This window comes from Branchiostoma lanceolatum, chromosome 7, assembly GCF_035083965.1.
Source record: "Branchiostoma lanceolatum isolate klBraLanc5 chromosome 7, klBraLanc5.hap2, whole genome shotgun sequence".
Lineage (NCBI taxonomy): Eukaryota > Metazoa > Chordata > Leptocardii > Amphioxiformes > Branchiostomatidae > Branchiostoma > Branchiostoma lanceolatum.
In genome coordinates, this window is record NC_089728.1 from 8392651 (window position 1) to 8418011 (window position 25361).

At 39.8% G+C, this 25361-nt stretch overlaps 1 protein-coding gene across 2 annotated transcripts in view; it reads right to left on the reverse strand.

The window, feature by feature from the left end:
• Positions 1 to 7482: 7482 nt before the first annotated feature.
• LOC136439017 (diacylglycerol O-acyltransferase 1-like) overlaps positions 7483 to 25361 on the reverse strand; it is a 37013-nt gene continuing 19134 nt past the window's right edge. For both annotated transcript variants that reach the window (XM_066434118.1, XM_066434117.1), the window contains exons 16-17: positions 10172 to 10234; positions 7483 to 9474 (exon numbers count right to left, since the gene is read on the reverse strand). In XM_066434118.1, the coding sequence (XP_066290215.1) occupies positions 9298 to 9474; positions 10172 to 10234 (240 nt within the window). In that variant the 3' untranslated portion in view covers positions 7483 to 9297. The remainder of the gene's footprint in view (positions 9475 to 10171; positions 10235 to 25361) is intronic.

The following is a 25361-nucleotide window of genomic DNA, read 5'->3' on the forward strand; positions in this document are numbered from 1 at the left end:
GGGAAACCGCCGGTCTCAAGGGATAGGGTTAAGAGTCATGAAATTCTTTATTGCATTAGGTTAATCCAGATGAAGTTTATATCTTGTTTTACAATTCTAAGAGAAATGTTCTTGGTGACTTTTACCTCTAGTTAGAACATATGATGTTAGAGATAGAGTGTGCGGTCAATCATATGGCACGTCTTACCAAAATTGCCTCGTCAGTTCAGCCAATCTCGTGTAATCTAGATGCACTGCTTCTCACAATGCTAGTTCCCGTATATCTAAAGAATTCTGCTATAGAAAATCGATTCAATATTACCACTAATATGGAAGTTGTCTTTGGGAATCTATTTTGCTAAATACATGGCCCTCGTAAATGGTGCTGCATTTTACTTTATTTGACGTTAATGGGTCCATGTAATATAAAAGGCATGAAGCTTACGGGCTGTGATTTCAATCTTTTGAAACTTTTGATATATGTGCTAATAAAAGTGTATGCTAGATTACTTTGTGAAAGTTGTAACTTGCAATAGTTTATGATAAACTTTGTCTCGTATCGTAATACTGTACATGATGTGCACAGAGATTAAGATTAACATCCACCTGGTAAGATTTCGCCCACTTTGGAAAGACCTACTGGTAGCAAAATCATTTCATTTCAGGCATTTGCCCATGGAATGAGTTCCCCGTGCACGTACCAGATTTCAAAGCACACGGATTTTCCTCTCAACAATTCAATTTGAGACGACACTAAAGAAGAAACAGAGTGGGTATACCAATTGAACTTTGGCTGTCACACCACTACGTTCTCTCCAATTTTATCAACCTGCTAGATGGGCAGTCTCAATTGTATGGAGAACATAGCATCGATGTGCACGGAATGAAAGAAAGTTTTCCAAAACTGAGTAGAGAAGTAGTGAAAAGGTCACTTTTTGGGTGTTGGAACTGGAACTGGATACGAAATTGAAAGAAACAATGACTTGTGGGCTTTTGTCATTCTTTTTTGGATCTTTCTGGTACAATATCTATCTTAAAGATATGGAATATGAAACAGCATATATAGACTCCTTAAAACTCCCACCCTGTGTCTATGTGGACTTGGTGTTGCCATGCTTCTCTTGGCAAATCTTTTCGAGGCAAAGACGCACTTTTCTTCTTGCAGCCGCCATAAGATTTTCAAGTCACTGTGACATTCGTATTTAAAGTCTGTCGGTGACCTACCGCAACAAATGTAGCACTCAGTAAGCTCGGCTCAACAGTCAGGGAACGTCTTGAATAATTTTGAGACAGACGATAAAGTCATCCCCCGAAGAACCGCGTAATGAATGACCCGGCACAACAATCAGCCATCTTATGGAGGCAAAGAGGTCACCATCCGTGGCATATCTTTAACGCTCAGGAGTGGATCAGGGGGTGAAGCTAGAGCAGTTCATTCAAGCAACGCCATACCTTTAATGGTTGTGATGGCACTTTGACAATGCCACCCAGTAAGCACGGTCAACTTGATGCGTTCTAATCCACTCAAGTGCGTTTCTAGCGCATTTCATGAAGATTCAATTTAAGACCCTGTCAAAGATCCACCATCGGATAAGTCACCTTACGTAGAATCTATGCAATGTAATGCGTTTGCCCAGTGACTGGTGGCAATTTTGTTCTTCATTTTCTGTGTGTGTGTGTGCATGTACTCAAAAGTTATGAAGTGGTTTATAATGATACTGTGGTTGAGGCATTGCATTAGTTTGAAGAAAATGACAAATTCGAAACCATTGTCCCATTGCCTGTACAATCTGGAACAAGTTGTGTCCCAAGCTTCGAAGTGTTGGAGCCCGTCCGATATTCTAGCCTTTAAGCGTAAACTTGTTAAAGACTCTTTGAACAGATTCCATGTACATTACATGCACCTGGACGACTTCTTCTGTGTTGCCTTGAGACCCACTGAGTTTCTGATCTTCTATGCCTGGTCTGAACAATACATCAGTGTAAATAACGTCGTTTTCTGTGTTCTTGTGTAGCTATAGTCGCCATATGAAATGAGTTATTTTGTGATGTTGATATTGTCTTTACTCAGGAGTGGGGAGGGCAACTTGTTTGCCCTCCCTTTTATATTGTGACGAATTCAGCTGAGTAAAATAGAATGAAAAAATATATCTTCACGATCTCAACATGGGCGAATCCCGTGCCAGACAGGCGACGCCATTTTCGAACGGCTCATTGGAATGTGGCGAAGAGAGTGTGTCGGGAGTGTCGCGTTGCATGCCTCTTGAATCTACATCATCTTCTTATCTTTGGACGCTCTGATCACTTTCCGAATTCCTGGTTGATCATGCGACAAGGCATATGTCTTTAGAACTTCAAGATGACTTGCTTTAAACTCGGCCATTGGCCTAGCTCCAACTTGGACGGTGGATCAAACAACTCCCACTGCGGAGTAATGCACTTATTCCAGTCCCTGCACTTGGCGTTGATGTAGTTCTTGAAGCTTTTAGGCTTATCTTGGATAGGAATTTACAGCAAAATGGAGGCGTGACCCCAATGGGCATTCTTAATACGGCTTTTCTCACCCATTTGTTTCATGTCCTGAGCTTGGCCCAGTCCCCCAGATGCACAAGCTTCTAAATCATGATGCACGATGCTCCTTCGCGCTGACAACCCTGCTTTTGGAAGGGTCATTCGGGGTTGCTTTTCTTATTGAGCTGTCTGGTGTGCCTTCTTTGTACTCAGGCAATGATATCGACAGAGAGATCTTCACAAAAGGCAATATCTTTGAAACAGTAAGACGTAAAAAAGACTTTATTGAAGCTAGCGTTTAGCGAAGCTACTGGCTATGGCTGGTCACTTTAATATTAGTGTGAATATTGACTCCTGGTGTTGAACTGCGGACAGACTTGGCAGACTTGCTTATGGTAGTTTTGTTCATAAAGGCAAAGTTTCATCCTCCACCATCAGCGTTGCGTTACTCTGCAGAATCATTGCAAGTTTCATAAACTAGTTACAGTGGTTTCCGTCGGAATCCCGTTGAACTCCAAATGTCTCCCTTGGGTCTTCGTGTGTGTTTTTCACGCTCACCACATCTATGAAAATAAAAGTCATGCACAGTTTATGGGAGAGATGCAGATCCAGAGTTTTTTTGGACGTTCAACACATAGACATATACATCGAACGACGTGTTTGAATGTTTAAAGTAACACTTGCCAAGAAATAGACCTTTTCACGTACATGAAAAATGACAAGACATAAATGTCAATATCGCAAATGTTCCTGAAATAATCCCACACTAAACATTTCTGTATGCCAACTTAAAAGTTGAAGTCTTAAACTAGACTAGACTGTCAATTCAGCAGCTCTACTGTTGTAATTTCAATCTCCCAACGGAACAGAGAGGGACATAATAAAGACGAAACCCATATGTATCACCACCCACATGGATATATATGTATTTTGCTATGGATCGTCGAGCTGTTCTGTTATAACTATATATTAGACAAAGCCTTCAACACCTTTATTTATAAAAAGATGACGTGAAAAAGCATGTGGGTAATAACTACAGACAGAACTCCACACGTCTGGCTTGTAAATACACGTTGGCGGTGACAAATACAAACGGTTTCATCAACAAGGGAAGCAGCCGAGCAAACATATGGCTATCAAAACGACAACCATGTATGATTTAGAAGTATTACTGGGGCATTTTATAGGTAATCACAGGGATCATTGCCTTGTATTCTACAAGATTAATGCATCTCAACATCTTGTTGGAAAGGAGCCTATTGATCCAAGTGAATAGTATACTTTATAAAACATTCTGTAAGCGCTAAGTAGTCAGGTGTTCCAACAAGAAACCAATTGAAACCTGTATGTAAGGTGCTGTATATAAGACATATAAGTCGGCTTGGAGGTCGACTGTCCCGGACAGCATGCTTAAACACATATGGACATCAAAGCATCTTTATTCTAATTAGCTAAGGTGATATCGATGATTTGGTATGGTGCATGAGAGAGAAATCACATGCGATCACATGAAAGATGCGCAAAGTTCTGTCAAAAAAGTTCTCAAAACTTTCAAAAACTAGATCGTCAAAGCAGAGAAAACTATATGACCTTATGTAAATATCCTTCTCTTTAGGGGCATAAAGATAACTGGCTTGTGAGGCCAATTGCCATTCTAGCTGATTACGTAATTTGCCTTCCACGCGGCTGCACGCATATCCCGATGATTCAATCATCATGCTTTTCCAAGCAGGTTTCTTACATGATACCAGGCATATCATATGTGCATTTTCATTAAGTAATGCCTGTGGGTACATCATAATTAAAGTATAACCGTATGCGTGCAGAAATGATGTACTTCGTCATCGAGTATCACCATGTGCACGCAGAAGAGATATACTTTGATGAACCGGAAGACCGGATGTCCTAATGGAGTCGTTCGTATTCTGTACGATGCCGGATGAATCCTCTGACCTCCTTGGGGCGTCAGATCTCCCCTAATCAATCTTAGAAGGGCATTAAATCAGTCATCGGCCTCACACAGAAACAAGGGGCACAAATCACAATGTTAGGGGCATAGTTATAAAGTATGAAGCTTTTTATGAATGTCCATCAAAACTAGAATCACTGTGATCATTACTTTGTGCAGTCGACGCCCTTTTGAAAACAACAATATTAGCTCAAAGAGAAGAAAACACCATGAACAATTGAGCTCACTGCGACTTGAGGTGTGTGGTTGAACTTTATGGCTCCCCGTGCTTTGCTTTGGGCGCTCTGATGCTCTGAATCTACTGTTAATCACCTACCCATTTCTTTCCGGTTGATATACGAAGGTATTCCTCATCAAACGTTTGGACAATGTCTTTGTAGATATCTTGGCATGAGGAACACAAAATCCGCCCCACATAGTTCTGATAAGTTATAGCGTCTCCTCACCATTGTTTTCCTCGAGGCGTTGTCTGCAAAGTAATGACCGCAATGATTTCAGTTTTGGTAAACATTCATAAAAAGGCTTCGTACTTTATATTTATGCCCCAAAATATTAGCTGTGTCCCTTGTTTCTTAACGAGGTCGAGAAACTATTCAATTTCCCCTCGCACATACAGGCAAGCATTTCGAATGAGAAAGTTGAATCTTGGATGATTTATTTAGAATCTACTACTGCTGGTAACGATCGTAATGACCATTTTGCATCGCAAACAATTCAAATCTAAGATCCTGTGACTAACATCCATGCGTGAAAATATGACATTTACGACTAGAATCTTACAGATGATACTATTAAGACGGACTTGGTCCAGGTAGATTTGAATTACTTTCACACAAGTTCCAAGCCGGGTACTTGCCCTTGTTCAGTGAAACGAAAACTTATATATCACCTTAGTGTTTGCACTTCCCCATTTGGCCAGCCCTTGGACTTCATTTCGTCAGCCGCTGGGTAGTTAACCGTCTGGGCAATCAACCGAGGCGGTGGATGGAGGTCGTGCTGTCATGACCAGAGAGAGTTTATATCATCTCCTTGGTCTGAAGAATTTCAGGTCCGTGAACAACTTCATTGAGCAAAACCCACCCAATTCTTTGCAAGTGGAATCTTCCAGGTTGTATCATCTCATCTTGTGCTATTTTGCCCCGCGTTGTGTTTATTTTTAAAATCTTCAATACGGCAGAGCGAAAAGATTTGCCATATGATTTTCCGAAAAAGTTTATTCTATTTCAAGTCACACGCATGAAATACATGAAAGTGATTCGGGGGCAGTGAGGTCATCGTTAGGTGTGAATTAGAATCCGTTGGGATAGTTCAGGTCAAAGGTGTTGAAGCTAACAGTCTGTTCCTCAGAATTGTGTACAGACGTATGGATCTTAAGTTACAGCGTAAATTGAACGTGATCAAATTTACCGCACTTAAGTTCTACAACTTGTGCGAGATTATTGATCGTTGCTGTTATAAGTAATGGCCAGGACTAGAGAACGTTGCTTGTCAGCGCTTCAAATCTCCATACTCGCCAGACTGAGTCTCAACTTCTTCAAGGTTTCCTTTAATCCCGCTCATCTATCGCTTACTGACGGTGATGAATCTACTGTTAAGGTATCGCCGGGCGGGGAAAACTTTAGGCCATTGCAGACAACTCAATTCTTTGCTCGAGAAATGAGCTTTCATATGTACAAGATGATTTACTACTATACTACTCCGAATGATGTGTCACCGATAAAGCTACTTGTTGTCGAGAGACCTGTATGTATAGTCCCATCGCTTTTAGAATTTGACATATGGGCTAACATCAACGCCAAGAATTAATGGCGGAGAAAGGTCGATGTAGTCCCCCTATCTCCAATAAGACAGTCCCAGCCCGAGAGGACCGCAAGAATCAATGCGCGGTAACGGCAAAGTAATTACTGGGGCAACGGGACCACCTTAGGCGTTCATATGGGAGCCAAACCACACCCGTCTTACCACTATTAATGTCGAAGCGTATATTTTATGGCATGTAATAGTTGCCCGGTAAAATATCTCTGGGGATTAATTTCCCATCTAAACGCGACATCAGGGATTAGACAGTCCGGCGGGAATATTATTGGGAAGGCCAGAAGGAATGTGCGCTTAATTCCAATTAGCAAACCAACACAGGGCGAAGAATAGTTTTGCCACAATGTCACTCAAAAGTAAATAGTGGAAGTTTTCTACGCGTTAACAAGGACTGGAACAAGCTACGAGGACTGGCCAGCTGTACAACATAGTTCTCCATCGTGGTAGCAATTAGGTACAAAACAAAATACTTGACCACAGCGCCAAATTACATTTAGTAGTTCCTCGGTTGGTTATATTTTAGATATGACTACCAGTATTTTTTTCTGCACCCTTACCAAAATCTTCCAGTATGAAATCTATGAGAAAATAAAGACTTCTTAACTTTCTAAATTTTCCTTTAGCTGTCTTGGATAAGCAGGAAATACGGAGAATCAATCTCTTTGTTCCCCAAACGCCTTGTTCCTGATGGAATATTCAATAACCGCATTCGTACTCTGGGGCCTGCCGAGACAGTCTCAAACAAACTCTCTTCTGTTCTAATATGCAATTACGCAGTCCCTTCAGTTTGTGTGAAAAAGAAACAACTAGTCTTCTGCTACATGAGTGTTTGTTGCTACTTTTCATCTGGCTGGAGCGAAAATCGTGTCTACTGTAATTGCAGCACCAAGGGCAGGTCCCATTGTTTTCCACCATTTAGGGCGTCGGCCATCAAGCCCCCAGGTCCGTGACCTCTTGAGCACCAATGGCAAGAATAGCGCCTTGGGGAGGGCACCGTGCATGGCACGTGCTGGGGGACTCGTTTACTTAAATGTTTTACCTTTATCTCACGGGTGCAATTATATACAAGCTACATGCTTCTCATGCTGAGTAGAAAGCTTGTTTCCTGAGCGACCACAAGGTCACTGTTTAATTACATGGGCGAGGTCTGCGCCTAGAATAACACTCTTTCAGTTTAATCAGGGAAATATTCACACGCTAGGCAGAAATAGGTAAATGGCTTTATTCATGACAATCAAATAACATACATCTTCCCATAGCTGCAACATAGTCGATATCAATTATCATATCTACTGATAAGCACGTAGGTAAGGGAAGCACAGCGGAAGAAAACACCAAATGAAACGTACAAATCACAATTACTGATGGTTTTCCAGTCGTTGTCACAACTAACTGTTTGAAGTTTTCTTTGTATCTCATCATGTTTCATTTCTATCTACTCTTTATGCAAAAGCTTGAGCCTCTGATTAACTTGTCAATATACAATGGTTAAGTGATCCGTTAGAAAATCGAAACCATTCATCCTATCTAAATAATATTCTAATTACACCATCTCTACAAAATCTATTCAGTGATCAACACTTTAAAAAATTTGTTTTATTGTCCCTTTTTCTTCTTTTTTTTGTATTAGCTAAAACTACAGCATGGATGTATGAGACACTCCTTGATGGTTTACCCGTACGTATTCCACTCTACTCCACTCCACAATGTTTGCAAAACCCTTCATTTTCTTCCAGGCATAAATGACCTATTGGGACTCTAGCTGCAGCTGCAGATCTTATGCAACCCACTCTATCATGGCCTGAAGATGTTTGGTACAGGGACGACCTTGGATTGGCTTTCATTTTGGAATGTTGACATTCTACCCTCTGGCAACACACAGCTCACCTGGAATACAGATTTATCCAACCGGACCTGTGATAGGTGCTTCTGTAGGAGATTTAAGTGGTGCAACCATTCTTGGCACATCATGCACTTAATGAAAGCTACATTGGCTACTTGTTTTTGACAGCTTGGATGCTGTAACTGAAATAAGCAATGTGCATTAAGTACCTAACAATGTACATGTGTTTTGTGATCACCAGTAAGTTCCATTATTCATCATTTTAGGTTTCAAAGACATGAGACAAATCTTCTTGGCTGATAAATATCCTGTTTGTTGACACACACAAACTGGAGATATTCTAAATTTCATCTATCAGTAAGTACATCACCGTAAAACCCAAGACACCTCAACTAATTACATGTAGCTATGGCACAATTATCATTATAAAGATGTTCTCAAAATTCAGCCCTCATCTATTCATTCTTCTAGCAAGTTAAATTTTACATAGCCAACACCATAGTTGCCAAACAAGCCCTGCTATATTTGTGTATAGTATATTTAGTGCAACAGACTTGGCTAGATCATGACAGTAGCTCTGAAACAATCATTACTATTATCTAGCATGTGATTTTCAATATCTCTCTATCATAGATATTTTGGTATAGCAAAACTAGAAACTTTTAAATACGTATGGGTTGATATATTGTCTTGATTTACTATATAACAAGTTTCTTCAAAGCTTTTTGTGGAATGATAAGCAGCATTAAGCTGGATTACAAAAGCAACATTGACCCGTAGAAGTTATCATTAACAAACACCGAAAAATCAACACTACATATGATTTTAAAGAGTAACTAAGGGCCTTGTTAGAACAACACTGTCCTCAGATACACCTGTCAGTTGTTAAAGGAACTAAACCCACCCCCTGGACACACTTCACTCCTATGAAGACATGCTCGAGAAGTAGTGATTGCAACAAACACAATCTCAGAACAAGTGAGGAATATTTTCATGTGAGTGAGTGGTGTTTCATTGTGGGAAATGGCCCACAATCCATGAAAGATGTGCCATATTCCCATCAGAGCGGGTCACTTTCCATGTAGATATGTGTATGTTTTAGCCAAGGCCTGAAATGAATGATCAGCTGTCCTTTTAGACAGTACATTCCAGGAAATGTACCTGACTATACATGTCAACCTCACAGCCCTGCAGTGGTGATGTTCTGACCTGCAGGTAGCTGCAGGTGGTTGATGACGTAGTAATCATGTAGGTACATGAGGATGGCAAAGGGCTGTCCAACAATAAGAGACACCCACACAGCCATGTTTCCATATGGTCCAGTCAAAAACTTTGACACAAACACTGCAAAGGGAACCTACAAATGAAAACAAGCAAATTGAAGACATGTGAGTTAATAATGCAACACAATCTGTCCCATGGCAAAGAAGTACAAAAATTGTACAATTGTCTGCCGGCGATTCTTAAGTTACACAATGTCCTTGCCAATATTTCAGTGGTCCACAACTTCGTCAAATCTTCTACTCCTTATAAAATATTCGTTTGCAATTTTGGTGATACCATACTATGGAAATGCTAGTACAGTTAACTTTGATTCATGTTCATGCAAATGTAGGTGTGTGCCCAAAAGGTAAAGGACCTTCCATGTGTCATTATGCTAACATGTGGTAAAGCTCAGTGCTAACAAGATGATACATCGACTGCTGAAAGCACAACCTTTGGCTGTAATCTCATTACAATTGTGGCAGACAGCCATGGGTGTTACAGGTTGGCTGCAAGAGAAGTAAATTACAAGGAAGTTTAGCCCTGCTTTAAGTTTGATGATTTTATCCTTGCAACCTTGAATTGCAGAGAGATTATCAAAAGCATGAGAAACAAGGCTTGCATCAAAATCAGTTGTGGAGGGTATCAGAATAGAGAAAAGGTGGTCCTTAACTGTATCAAAGCATTTGGAAAATGCTTCATTCAACAAACTAGCTATTTGACCTTCCCTTCTGTTGTTGAACCTGAATCAACAATTGACACAAAATGTACATAAACATAATATGTTATACCTGCATCAGCATTCCCATGAAAGCCCACCAGCGAAACATCCTCAGAGGAACACTCACAAGGTACTGTAACACAGCAGAATACAACATGGTTAACACTGGGACAATCATGTCTGTGGGAGATTTGTTGTATATTCAGCTCAATTCTCTATATGTCTTACAAATTAAAAGCCACTATCAACAATGACATCTACATGTACTGTGCTGTGTTGCCATCAAGTGTATATAGGCAGCTAACAGCAGAGGACACCATCATAGTCTAAACTTAAAAATAACAACGTTATCAAAATTGACAGGACTGGTTCGCTGAGATCACAGCCTGATGTATTGTTAAGGAATACTATATGTTGGATGCTGCCAGTCAAATTGGAGAAGATGATAATGGCACTTAAATTAAAAGGTTGCAGAAATGCTAAGAATACAGTTTTGCAGGCAGACAGAAGAAACTAGGGTTGTTTCCCGCCGCCTCCATTTTTGACATTACCCAAGAATCCAATTTCCGAGGACATGGACCAAATAAGCCAGTTCAAATCAAAGCGAGACACAATGAAACACATTAACAGTATCTGTTATTCTTGGGCCTTGCTACGCCCAACATGTAATGACCTGCAATTAAGATGTTCCAATGTTTCTCCTAATGGCAGCTGATGTCACAGAGGAGAAGATGACAATAGCACTTAAATCTTCCAAAATAGCAGTTGCCTGCAAAAAATGATCACACCGGTTCACTTACATTATAGAATGACATGTTGTCAATGAAGTTTCAATAGGCTGATATAAGTTGAAAGCACAGGGGCTACTATGAAACTTAACATGAATGGCAGTTGTCTTTCAAAAGGTGCTGCAAACATAAATCAAAGAAGCCAAGCAATGCAAGAGAATGACCACAAATCAATAATAGTGCCCTTAAGACAGCCCGTGAATACATCTTTCCTAATCTAAAATACCCCATTCAGACAGGGACCAGATGTACGCTCTAGATGGGTTTCCTGGACAATCCAAGTTCGTCTGAAGAATTCAGGTCAAATCTAATGAATCTGAGGTTGCAGAAATGCTAGAATGCAGTTTTGCAGGCAGACAGAAGAAACTAGGTTTTTGCCGCCGCCTCCATTTTTGACATTACCCAAGAATCCAATTCCCGAGGAAATGGACCAAATAAGCCAGTTCAAATCAAAGCGAGACACAATGAAACACATTAACAGTACCGGTAACTGTTATTCTTAGGCCTTGCTATGCCCAACATGTAATGACCTGCAATTAAGATGTTCCAATGTTTCTCTAATGGCAGCTGATGCCGCAGACTACATCCACCATTACACATGTAATTCCTTTTTAATGGAGATGTGAAAACAGCACACCTGTTCCAAAGAATCGCTGTCTATCTCCCATTCACTGTAATGGACCTAAACTTGGCTAATTTCTGTTATAATAATTCCTGCTAATCACTTTTAAACTTTACTTGCACCATTCATTTTCTTTGGCTTTCAGTCAATTAAAGAACACTGTGCAGTTGTTTTTTTTCAATGTTCATAGTAAGTACAGTTGTAGAATCATTTTCAATTTTGCTACCTGTTGTATTGAAGGATTGGTACTATGCAGAATGCAAGGTATTTTTAGGCACTACTGGCCACAAGTAAACCCCATTGTTGCAGGCTGGTTTCGTCTTGGCGAAGTGCAGGATATTAGGTGAAAATATCAATATCAAAAATACCTGCAATATGTTGGTGGTACATTGAATTTCGAGCCCTGTATGTTATGAAAGATACTGATGATTTATAGTGCGTGCTTTTGTTTTATTGTGTGATTTGCTTCGTTGATTTTTTTGTGCTGAGAAGCATGTCGTTTGGCAATTGGCCTAGATTCTTTATAGATAAGTAATCTCCGTGCTTCCAAATAAGTCAATATTCTGTTATTGAGCATATGTCGTCCATCATACCACCCACACACTGCCAACAAAAGTTTTGAGGCTACTACTGGTCTTCATTTTCTGTAATGTTTGGCAGTTTTTGCAGGAACAAAGATAAGGGAATAAATACAAGACAAAATTCTACCAGTTTTTGGCCTGGCTGTTTGTCTCTGTTTTCGTAGTTTCATATTTTCCATATGCTAGTCACGTTCACCTTAGAGTGACAGGAAGTGATCAATGGACACAAGTAATGTTAATCAGAACATCATTTGCATAATTAGTGAACTACAATCAATCAAGACATTCAAGAAACTCAAATGGACTATAGACAGTTAAGAAGAGTAAGAGCTCATTTACATGCATGTTGAAGGCATACCTTTGACAACGATACACAATATAAGAAAGTTGATATCAGATACTGTCGACCAATCATTAATGCATGGACGGCTTTCTAGGTCAACCAAAAACTTCATTCCACTTTTGTGGGTCATTCAAGTTCATGAGCTATCTATTGATCTGGTATAATGGCATGAGAAACCATTCGCAATCACTAGCTCTGTCTGTTTATTCAGTGTCAGGTCAATCAGATGTGACAGCAGATCAGTTACAGTCCTTCTAATAAATGAAAACCTTGAAGACTTTGCATTCCATTAAGACATTATAGATGGCTGAAGTTGTTTTCTATGGAAAGGTCATCCATATTGTTAAAAGCTTATTTGATACAAACTTACTGATGGTAATACATGTACAATGTAAATCTACCACACCATACTTTTAAACTGCCTCTCTACTCAGTGTTCCTCATTTGAAAGAACTCAGGTTTTGATCAATGATCTCATGGTCAATTAACGTGAAGCTAATGAAAAAAACTAAAATCAATAGCTTCTATACAACGTATCTTTAACATTTTCCGAGCTTCTTTCATAAGTTATTGATCAACTGTGACACGCTGATTTTCAAACCTCTAAAGCTTTCTTCCAAAGAAAAAGATAATAAAAACAAGTTAAACACTCAGATATTCTTTGGGACACTCCAGGCGCATAGGTGAGGTGAGGTGGTGAGGCGCATGCCTTCTCCCCGGTCTGATTTAGTCTGGCCTGGTGTGAAGTAATAATCCAGTAAGTACAAGCTTTGCCAAAGTACAAAATTGATAGGAAGACTTACAGTATCCGATAAAAAGAAAATCCAATCATATGCTTTTCTACTCTTTCCCATGTTGTGAGGATTGAGGGATCTAGAAACCATTTCCGAGCTTACGGCACAGGAGGAACTCATACCTTATACCATTTACTTGCCTAAGTAGTACCAACCTTGACCTATTTACATGTGCCTGCATCACATTGCTCATTTAAACACCTTGATAGGAACACAACATAGGGTAAAAACACTGCAACTTTAGACTTATTGCTCCAAGTGGGCAGGATCACTTGTCTACTTTTGATAGAGTTTGAAGCGCCAGGAGGACTAGCACTGAAAGCCACAAACATGTGGTATTCATTTTTATACTAACTTAGAGCGTTATGAAACCACAAGACCAATGAACATGATAAAAAATTGAGACATGTTCACAGTAACTGTTGATCTTTATTGCTGGTACCTAAAATTGCTGTTTACATGAACCAATCTCTTACTGATTTAGCAATTGCCTGTTTTATGCCAGGGTGATGCATAAATATGTATGTTTGGTTCTAATATAGCTTGACAGCAGTTCTCGTTACATAGCCCTCCAGGCCACAGACCTTTTTGGCCACTGATAATATATAATGGTCAGGGATGAAGCTATGTGACATTGTACCTTCAATTGGTGAAAAATAAGATACTGTAAATGCAAATAAATTTGCGTGGTTTTAAGGAAAAAGGAGTGTTCGCGGTGGTTTTAAGTTCGCGTTTGAATCAATAAATAGACAAGGGGGTAATAAGGCAAAAAGATTTGCGGTAGTTTTAAGTTTGCTTAAACCGCGGACATAAAACCGCCGCGAACATTTCTGCATTTAAAGTTATATCGGAATAGTGAATCCGTAACACATTGAAGTTAAAATCACTCTTCATCAGAAACATGGCTCATAAAAAATCACCAACATGTGGCAATTTTGTCTGGCTGACAAATGATGCACTTTTGGGCTTTGATTTTATCTACAACGTCCCATAATAGTTTTCAGGAGCACCTTATTCTATACTGACTTATCTTTCCTAAGAGTTTGGGCCTAAGGACATCATTTGCCCTTCCCGCCATGTTAATGGGAGGTTAAATCTTTGTGACTGTCTCTAGCCAGAAGTTTTACATGCACACTATATCCATCTCTTGTTTTGTCTGTGCTAAAAATATTTGGAAATGCTAAAATACCTGGAAATGCTACCCATCTTGTTTTGAAGGGATCACAAATGACCACCAGAAAGACCATTTGCTATTTTGAGGCTGTCATATGAGTACATGTAAATCCATGATACAGGAACCAAAACACTTTCGTAAAAGACAGCTATATATTTCCCACAACATTATGGGAGCCAAACTTGAGTTTCAAGTGCCATCGGCTCTGGGAAATGATAGTTGGCACTCTAAGTTTTATCTTCAACCCAGACACAAGACAGTCATAAGTGTAGTCTTCATGCATCAGAAATATGACTGACTCATCCAGGGTAAGCAACAAAGTTGGAATGGAAGTGAAAGCAACTGAGGAAAACATGCAGTTTCTTGAGTTATGCTGTCCACAAACAAACACACCAGTCCAACCACCTAAAAACAGCACCTAAAAGATAACCTTCTTTGCGAAGGTGACAAATCAAAGTTAAAGGAGAGACAAACCATGACGGCCAATTTTACAATGAACTGTGGCTAGGCATTGAAGACTCAAAGCACCTTCTCAGCAGATGATTATAATTAATTCACTGTTCTTCAAAAGGGTCTTCTTCATTAGGGTCTGACCATCTATAACTTGTTACACACTAAAGACCATTGTGTAAAGTTGTTCTTGATACAATGTAGGCACGTACAATATGTATTATCAACAAATGGATGATTAATTGAACTTCCTGTTGCAATGATTTGTGAAGTGACCTGCACACATTATCCTTCAATATTGGCCTCACTGCAAGTTGCCGGACGTAGACTTTTACGACCTTTCAATTAATGATTTGTTCCAGCATATTTCACTTTTGATTAACAGGTTTTAAGTAAGTGGTGATGGAACATGCTTGTAACAGATGTCTTCATCAATTCATCAACACCTGATGTGGTTTCCGGCATAAAACATCCAAAATAACAACAGTCGGCAGGACAAAAACCACCATGAAGTGATTATGGTGTTTGCGATGTGAGCTAAGGTGTTTGATACCTCCTTAACAGGAATAGCAATTTCTTCAAAACCTGTTTCTATTTATGTCCAGATATACAGTTGTTTATTATAACACTAGGCAGTAAACAAGGCAGTATATTAGGCCAGAGCCTAACCTAGAGTTGGAGTACCTACTAGTAATTGGCCCTAGCTTGTATAACCCAAGCTACCATTATGCAAACAGCAGATGATTAGAATAGGCTGTACCACGCTACCTTCAAGATGGAGCTGTCAATCTATAATTTTCCAAAACCTGAAAATACTGCTACGATGCCAGGATGTTGAATCAGGACCTCAATGACTTACCATCATGGTAGTTAAGGTAGACGACTTAAGGATCTTATAGCTGCGAACACACAAACACCATCAAAAGGATCTTAAATCATAGCTGCGAACAGACAAACATAGATAAACAAGACTGGCAATGATAAAAAGACATTGCCATGGCGACGGTGGTTGTTGTTTTAATTTTTACTGTACCCTGCTTAGGGCACAGTGATAGGTGGTGCTGTTCATACAGGATTTCTAACGAAAAGGGCTGACGGGTACCTGTTCTACTGGACAAATACACAGACACGCACACACACACACAGACACGCACACACACAGACAGCGACAGTTCCACTAGATTCTACCAGACACACCCCACTGCCAGAACGAACATCGATTTCATCACAGCCTGATCATGACAACTGAAAACAGCCCACGGACCGGGTTCCCACCATACAAAATGACTATTCTACTCTGATAGGACTGCTATTTACATGAACAACATGTTAGGCCAAATCTACACAAATTTTAACATCATAGTCCACTTACCAACAGACACAGCATACATGTACACCATGCAACAGCTTGTACACTTATTTTCCCTGAACTATAGAACTAAGTCCTCTAGAGCGTGAATTGCCAGGGATGTTAGCTAAGGATGGAATGCCAGGATGGAATGCCAGGATGGAATCCCAGGATGGAATGCCAGGATGGAATTCGAGTCCCACTGGAATACCAGGAACACCAGTCATAAACGAATTTGTCAGTGATTCCTGGAGCCCTAATGAAATGCCAGCCTGGGAATCTTAATCCACAGAAATGTTGTTGTGTAAAAATGTGTCCCATGTGTTCTTGGAGGTGTACAGGATTATATCAGCAAGAAAGTGGCATCTTATCAGCAGGATAATCATCTAGTACTAGTACACCTGGCTTGCTAAATTTCCTTGCGACAGTGAAATTTTTCATTGATCGATCTGGCTTGGACATGTTCCCAATGTCATGAATGAGGTTACTGCCCTTTAATTAATCTGCTTGTATAGGTAACTGAAGCAGCGTGTGCACAATCGTTATCAGCACAGAGTTGATGCAGTTATGACCTGTTCCCCGAAAAAAGACATTAAATCTTACAGTTGTAAGGACCAGCATTAGGGCATCTAAGAACATTGTAACAGACACACATTGTTTTAGAAAAGAGCAATATTACTGTAGAGCTGAGGTCTTAAAATGGGTCATGTATACATAAGCCTGGCACATCTGGTAGACAGATGTAGCTTCCTGTCTAGGTTATCTAGGAGGCTTTCTGTCTGACTAACATTCCTAACATTCTTATTGTATTAATATGCCTATGGACACATGCCTGTACAATTCCTAGAATAGTTGCAAACTGCACACAATACTATATCATTTGGCTCGCCCCTGAGGCGTCGCCAAAAACAGTATCTCTGTTGGAGGTTACTGACCTCCTTCCTGGAGGTAATACATACTCCTAGGACAATCTAATGCTGGTAATCATTTTTACTGCTGGTTAAGCTGGTTAAGTTCTAAAAATGGGTAATACTGTAAGTTCTGATTGTAGTAATCTCTTGTCTTAAAATTTGATTTCCACCCTGTCAAGCTTATTACAACTGCAACATTTGTTTATTGTTCATCTGCTTATCTTATACAGGTACATGCTCCGATTGAGTGAATCTTGGGCCTCTACTGCCTCGAATTTCCAGCAATTGCGACGCAACGACAGAGCCATGATTAGACGGATCTGCAGATTCTGAATCAAACCCAAGGCAAGACAACTTCTGAATCAGCTCCTCTACAATGTCATGTTAAACTTGGCGTTGTGGACATTGCAACGGTCACACCGACTCTGATGGCAATGACACGTTGAATGACCCAGTGGCTGCATCAATGCCATCACCAAATTGCAGTTACCAGACAACAGAGGTCATGGTAGACCAAGGAAATCTTGGTTGGAGTGTTTCAGAAAGGTGCCAGCGTGGACCTGCTGGACATTAAGCCCATTGGAAGTGCGGTGACGACTGCCCATTTGTGTCAGGGACCCAAACTGCATCAAATACTGGATACTACTGCACTACTACATCATTCAAATGACATGTTTCTGAAGGCTAACCACATACTATGCTATCCTTTAATTTCAGAATATTCCCAAATTGCTCCAATTTTCCTGTGAAATGAGGTTTGGAAATCCCTGTGGTGACCATGAACTATTCAGACCTTTAGATGTCAATCATTGCTTGAAATCACTAGTGCCCACATCAAGCATGTCCCATTATAGATGTAACTGGTCCAAGGACAAACTTGTTGTAAAAGCACCCGCTGTGACATCGTCAGATGACATCGTTGCAAAGGGCAGAATATAATCAGCACGTGTTTCCATGGGAGAAGAGACAGGACGGTGGGTGATAATGAGTAGGGCTCAAAGGTTAACTTTGGGTCAGGCATGAGGGTGTGATGTATTGATTACTGTTCAAAGGTCCTTTAACCTTTAGCACACTGAAGAAGCTGTATGGATTCTACTCTCTATTGGTTACAGGTTTAGGCAGCAGGGAGAAGGTTAAAAAAAGTCAAGCAATGGCCGAGCTACATTGTATATTGACGTAAGGGATTTTTCTTTTGGAGCTCTTTGAACGGCTATATTTTCAAAAAATGACGAAAGACTAAATTCTAACAGCTCATTGGACATCAACTTGAGGGAAAGTCCTTCCTAAGCTTACCTACATAAGACGGAAACTAAAGAAGTATGAAACATACTTAGCATTCATGTCTTCACTTGAAGACAGCAAAACTTTTAAACTGAGCAGCAAACTGGAAGGAAATATATTGGAAATAGAGAATGTAAGTCTTTATTACTTTTCTTGCCCATCCCTTTTCAAGTCAAATCTCAGTCCCTTGTTGGTCGTTCTGGCAGACCTGGTGCTCATAATTTAGCACTTGGCTGCCTATCTGCCCTTCATCAATGAACTGGAACCCTAATCTGAACAACATCCAGCCTGGTTTGAAATGAAAAACAATCAATCTGTGTTTGGCTTTGTTTTCTGAAGGAGGTGCACAGCCAATGAGATGACTTGCTTTGGCAGTAATGTTTGATGCACAGAGCAATAACCAAAACAGGATTACGTGAAGCCTGAGGATGTGCTTTAAGTCTCAGCCAAGACCATAGATGGCTTACATTTACTCTGGTGGGAGAAATATGATGGCTCAAGTTAAGCCGCAGGGGGAGTTTGATGGACACCATTGATCATTTGCACCAATTCTACACCATTGCCCAAACATGGCCAGAAGACTGATGATTTGATATGGTCAGTTCAGAAGTGTGCTTCCTCTCAATGTCTTTTTAAGACATGCTAGAATGAATATAACCAAACACCAAGGGTATATTGTAGATCTAGTCAAAGTGGATTCCAAATAATTCAGTTTTCCCTGATTTCTACAGTCATACTACACCTTACTTTCAGATGCATATTGCATTGTGTATATGTTGTGTACATAAGTGTGAAAAATGCCCAAACCCCAGAACCACTTTGGCAGCTGCGATATGACCTCACCGCGCAGCATCCTAAACACCAAAGCGCAGCAGATGAAGATATAGTGGCTACATCCTGGGTTTGAAACCTTTTACCATTTCATTACATGGATCATGGACGTACACAATCACAGGTGGTGGAATTTAAGGTAGCCATTAAGATAAGCCAATTGACTTGACAAGTAGCCCATTTGGATGCCTTATCTTGGCAGGGTGCTGAAAATTGGAGAGGTACTCTTGATGCACTCTCCACCTTCATGGGATGTAAACATGTTTCTCACTTTGTAGATAAGAGTTCTGCAATTGTGAACTAGCTGTATCTAAGTGGCAGGAACACTTTCTGAAAGCTCTCAAAAACTGCAGCCTTTGAAATGTTAACACAGATAAATTGACTGTATAGTTCTCAAAGCTTCCACTTACAATCAACAGTTTGGTTAGAAAATACATTTTTTTTGTCATTTCTCAAACACACTGCAGACAGATATTGAACGAAAGAAGAATGAATGATGACTAATTTGACTCCTTACTGCTATGTGGCAGGAAAGGTCAGTGTCCTCAGACTATTTCACACACATCACAAGACTCATAAATGGATGTAACAGACTGTAATAAGCTGAGGCAACAAAATTGGAAAGGAAAAGATCTTCCTCTAAAGAAAATCCCATGCGATGGGTTTCCAATAATCTCTCCCCCTTTAACCAGCAACTCAGTCTCAAGTGTTTTCCACACATAAAGACGTACCATATATCTTACAATATACAATGTATTGCTCTGACAAGACAAACCAGGCAACAAACTTTTTTCATCATTTAGTGGTTCATTGTGTTCATCTCAGATGGTTAACTATTCAAAGCTGTATGCTCCAAATGGTGATGGAGAAACACAAACTAGAATTAACTAAAACTTGCTTTAATCATTCTGAAACTGTATATAACTAAGCACACCCAAAATATAACTCCCTGGCAGAAAAAAAAAATTCTCTGTTGAGACCACCATTTTGCAAATTGGTCATTGGCCTACCTTTCCTGATTTCCTCCAAGTAAAAGTTACCAAAGTGGTTTACATCTAAGATGAATGGCATCACAATATGCAACACTAATGGAAAAGGCACTTATACCACCATGACAACCGGGTTGACTAAACAACAATCAAGAATCCAGCTATCTAACCTAATGTTTGAGACTTTGGCACTTTTGTCTCCCTAGAGAGCATCTTAACGTTTGTAGCAGATAAGTGCACCATCAGTTATAACGGCACTTTGAAAAAGTAAAAAATGGATTGACAATCATGATTCACAACTCTCATTTGACATAAAAAGCCTATTAGATGAAGGATGGAAAGATGAAAGCCATGGATACTTCTTTGCCCCAAACTGCCAGTTAGCCTCATTTCTTTTACAATATGGATAATCTGGTTGTGTAATAGTTTTGCTTCTTCATGTACAATATGGTCGACAGCAACAGAGCTTGATTCATGAATATTCTCAGTTCCAAACATAACTCTTTCAAATCTGTTCGTCATGCTATTAGCTTAGTTATCTCAGTCAAGGTTCCGGCTGTTGCTGTGTTCTTTGTGCATGTCTTCGTATTGGCACCTGCAGTGTAAACCAGTCATTACACAGAGGTCCTTGTCAATAGCCCAGCATGTAGCTGTGGGTGTCCATGTGAAACAGTTTTTCATTACTCAATTTTCTGCCTAACACACAATTGACAACGATCGCACCTGACCTTGGCTGTCTTTCAAGCTTCATAGGGCATGCAGCAAATACCACATCCGCGCCACTGACGAGAGACAGTGGATGCTGTCTGAAATGTCTCAATCAATGTGACCATTTAGAATACTTATCAAGTTGATTGAGTAACTTTGTATTGAGTAACTCTTTACCTGGATGCCTAACCTTTGAATTCATCAACTAATCACATTCCTTTCTCATAATGCAAAACAATTTCATTGCTACTTCACAAAAGTTTTTAAAATCATTTTGGGCTATAAACTCTCCAACACAAAACTTCAACATTGCAAACAAATGATTTTGATTCCTTTCAATCTGACTTTGTCCCATTTCTGTCTGTAAATGGTTATCCTTTACCTTTATTTTCTTTCAACAATAACAGTTGATATTATCTTCAGAAACTAATTGGGAAATAAGCTACTCTTTTTCTTTTAATTACTGGGTTTTCCTCACTGTCATTCTCATGGCTTTCACAGTGAATGATGGTAGACAATGCAATATTTAATGCACATTAGAATATCCCAGTAATTACTTATTTATAAGAGTGCTCCTTTGTGACCTATGCATGACCCTGAAACTACCATACAAGTGACCTAATTTGTCTTGGTGATGGAGTTAATATACACAATCATGTCTACTAGGTTATTTACAAGTTGAATGGAGTACACATTGTCCTTGCTGTAGGTTTGTTCAAATTTAATAAAAAGAAAAAAAATGGTCTCTTGACATCAAAATGCCAATGACTTTCATGTTATTTTGGGAAATAAGCTAGTCTTTTACTTAACTAGATTTTCCTGACTGTCCTTTTTATAGCTTTTACAACTAATGATGGTAAACAACACAATGCACATTGGAATACCTCAGTAAGAGCGCTCCTTTGTGACCTATGCATGACCCTCAAACTACCATACAAGCGACCACGCAAAAAAATCAGGTCATTCCAACAACAACCGGTAGTAAATCGATTCCTGTCGCATACATCATTTCAATGCCTTAAGCAATAATGGCTCTATCAGCAATATAAGATAAATCTACTGTTGATTCTGAATAATTAAAAGTCTGTGAAGTGATGATGGTGATAACGACAAGATGGTTTGTTAGTTTGAAACTTTGTTTATTCATGACAAGCTCAAATCAGCCTGCAGGCCGTATTTTATTGAGGTCATGAGGGAAGAGGTAAGAGTCAGACACAATATATAACAAAGATACAGATTACAATCATTTAAAGTCCTGATAAAGAGTCTGACACTCTGACAGAAACAAATGAGCTAACTTGAGGGAAAGTTAATGAGGTCAAATTGAAAAGGGCAGGATTCCAAGAGGTTTTCGATCTGTCCTACATGCATATCAATAGGGAAACTTTCAGAACAGCATCAACAGAAGCAGAGAACAACTGTCCATACGTCTATCTATCAGTCCTATGATGAACAACAACTAAATAACCAATAACAGCAATTTGCAACTAACAACACTAGGGAATACAATGCCATTTATCACACACTACTAGCGTATTTGCTACCATGTTATATTAATGAATTCTATAAGGGTGTAGTTAACTGGGCATTGTGAATGAAATGTCAAGCATAGCGAAGTAATTGCATATTAACAAAATATAAACTTAGAGGTGACCTATAAAATGGAGAGAGTGTTAGCAAATACTGTTATATGTGGTTGGGCTTCCTTTGAAGACAGCTGCCTCTATTGAAGAAGTTACTAGGGATTTAAAGTACAGCTACAGGCCACCACATTATTGCATCCCCTGGGGCTGTAAAACCTCTTTCCTGTTTCATAAAATTGCCCTGTGGTATGCATTAGTATTGATCACTTGATGTAGTCTAAAAGTGTTATGCAGTTTACACAATAGAAGTTATAAAACTTGAGCAGGAGTCACACTTTTCAGCACCTTAGTGGCAAAGAGGATTATCTTGACATAATCTTCTTGGTGGATGTTTTACAGTTCTATTGGGAATGGGATTACTAAAAAGTGTTTGGAATTCTGTGGAAAGTGGGCTTCAAAGTTAAAGTACAGCTGTGCCTAGTGATAGTGCGCTTCACAGAAGCACTGTTGCCTTTGATTCTGAACATTTGAGAGATATAGTCAGCAAAATATTGCAGTACACGTAAAGCCACAAATCTTTTTGTTTCACACTAAAGGTAGGTAAAGGTAAAGGTAGTCCCATAGCCTTTTTGAGGCGGTGAATTGTTATCCACTGTGTCTAGGGCACAGTATTGGAAGATGGTGCCCTCGCTCAAATGCCTTTTACCTCCCCAACCGAAGTCAGGTGCCCATTTTTACACCTGGGTGGAGTGAGGAAAATCATAATAAATGCCTTTCCCAAGGGCACAACATCAGTGGCATATCAGGGGATTCAAACCCAGGACCTCTGGGTGCTGGGCCTAACACCCAACCTGCTACGCCAACGCCCTTCCCACACTATATAGGTCAAAACCCCTGATACATGCAAACAGCCTCCCCAGAGAGAAGACTCTGGAAACCTCACCTTTACCCTGTCCATCGCCTTGAGGGGATTCAATGCTTCTTACATTGACCAGCTGTGTATTAAAGAAGAGCTTCTTTTTTGCAGGGGCAAGTGGGAACCCTGATTGATGTGGTCAATCACATCAAACTAGGGCAAACCCACCCTGACGTGCAACTTCCGATCCCTCTTTCATCCTAAACATTCACTTAGTATTAACACTAATGGAGAAACCCCAGATGGTATCCATGGATTTGGTAATATCAATAGCAAAAGAAGAATTATAATGGAGACAAATCCAGATGGTATGTATGGATTTATCAGCGAAACAGGGCCGGGAGAAATCTGTTTCCCTATATACAGCCAGTCGGCCACGCAAACTTGATTTCATGGATGATATGCCCTGGGCACCCCAGAATCTGATTGGACAGTAATCAACTGTTGAGACTGAGACAATGTCTCAGGAGAACAGTGCAAAGTGATCAAAGTGAACTCAAACCAGTTCAGCTTGCTGAAGAGCTAATCTTCCATTGGTCGTGACAGTGAAAAAAGACAGTATGTACACACTGCAGGTCATTGTACCAGAGAATATTTCCTGCCTCTTTTCGACAAGTAAAGTGGACAAGCGGACAACAGCTTAATGTCCTATTCTCAGGACTGCAGCCCTTCCCAGTAGCATTGCATGTCGACTCAAGTGAGCGACAACAGCCGGGATTTGAACTTTCAATAACCGGGCTACGCACACTACATGTATGTTTGCGTAATCCTCCTGATCACCACAAAGTTCACTGACAGAAGAGGATATCGGTCAGCAACAGAGCAAACAGCTTCTCTTTTCATTATCCTTTCCAAACAGTAATCCTACCAAGGGTATAGTTGTTGACAATCACGTTACAAAAATATTCCTACTCAATCAAAGTCACTGACAGCTACAGGGCCCCAGGGTGCCTAATACTTCGAAAAGAGATGAAGCGACCATATAATCATGTTCATAATAATCCTGGGATGCATGCTCCTACATCCCCTAGCTTACGTGGAAGGCACACAATGTAAATTTTGAATTTTAAGTAACTGCACATTTTTCCCAAAGGTACCTTTTGCCCGTCACTTGGCTCATTTCTTTCACTACAAGCTTGCAACATGAAGTCCCTGCTTTAGCTCATTTCGATCTGCTGCAGCAAGTACCATTTCAAAGAAAATCTGATTATAAGGCATGAAAATTGTACTGCAAGGACACCGTAGCAAGTTGAAATCCCTGTGCATTTTTCCAATAATGAAAATGTTGGGATTGTGTGTTTCAAGCCAACTCCTGAAGGCCATTGTGGTCAAGATGATTAATGGTGATCTTCGAGGGTTATGAATTACTGTCAAGGATCAAAAGTAGGTGATAAATCTTGGTTCAAACATATTCTCAAGGCATGTCCCAGGAGTTTTGGGAAGTTGGTCTTGAATTGATAAGTCATCCCAAACTTTTCTGACAAAAAATCAGGATGTCTGATTCAGAAACAATTGATGTCATATTTCTTAACTTAACCTAAACATTTTACAATTCAAAATTTTTGGTTCACAACATAAGATCAGCAAAGGGTAATTCCAAACTTACTGCCTCCCATCAGAACTTGAAATACTATTATCAATAGCTATCTTCCAAATTTCAGACAAGTAATTATACATGCACAAACTTAAGGTTTTAGTATTTTTCTGACATTCAAATATCAAGAATGGGCTGTGTACTAGACTAAGACTTAAATCTACAGCTGTAGTACCTTAAACTTTATGTGTGTAACCTTACACAAATATATACTAGTAGGTGTACTGGTGCACAGCTCCAACTTTGGGTGCACAAAGTGCATATATCATGCAGCTAGTATTTCAAGCCATTTTGGGATCATGCTTTATCCTCTAAGATACATTACATATAATATTGATCCATCCAGC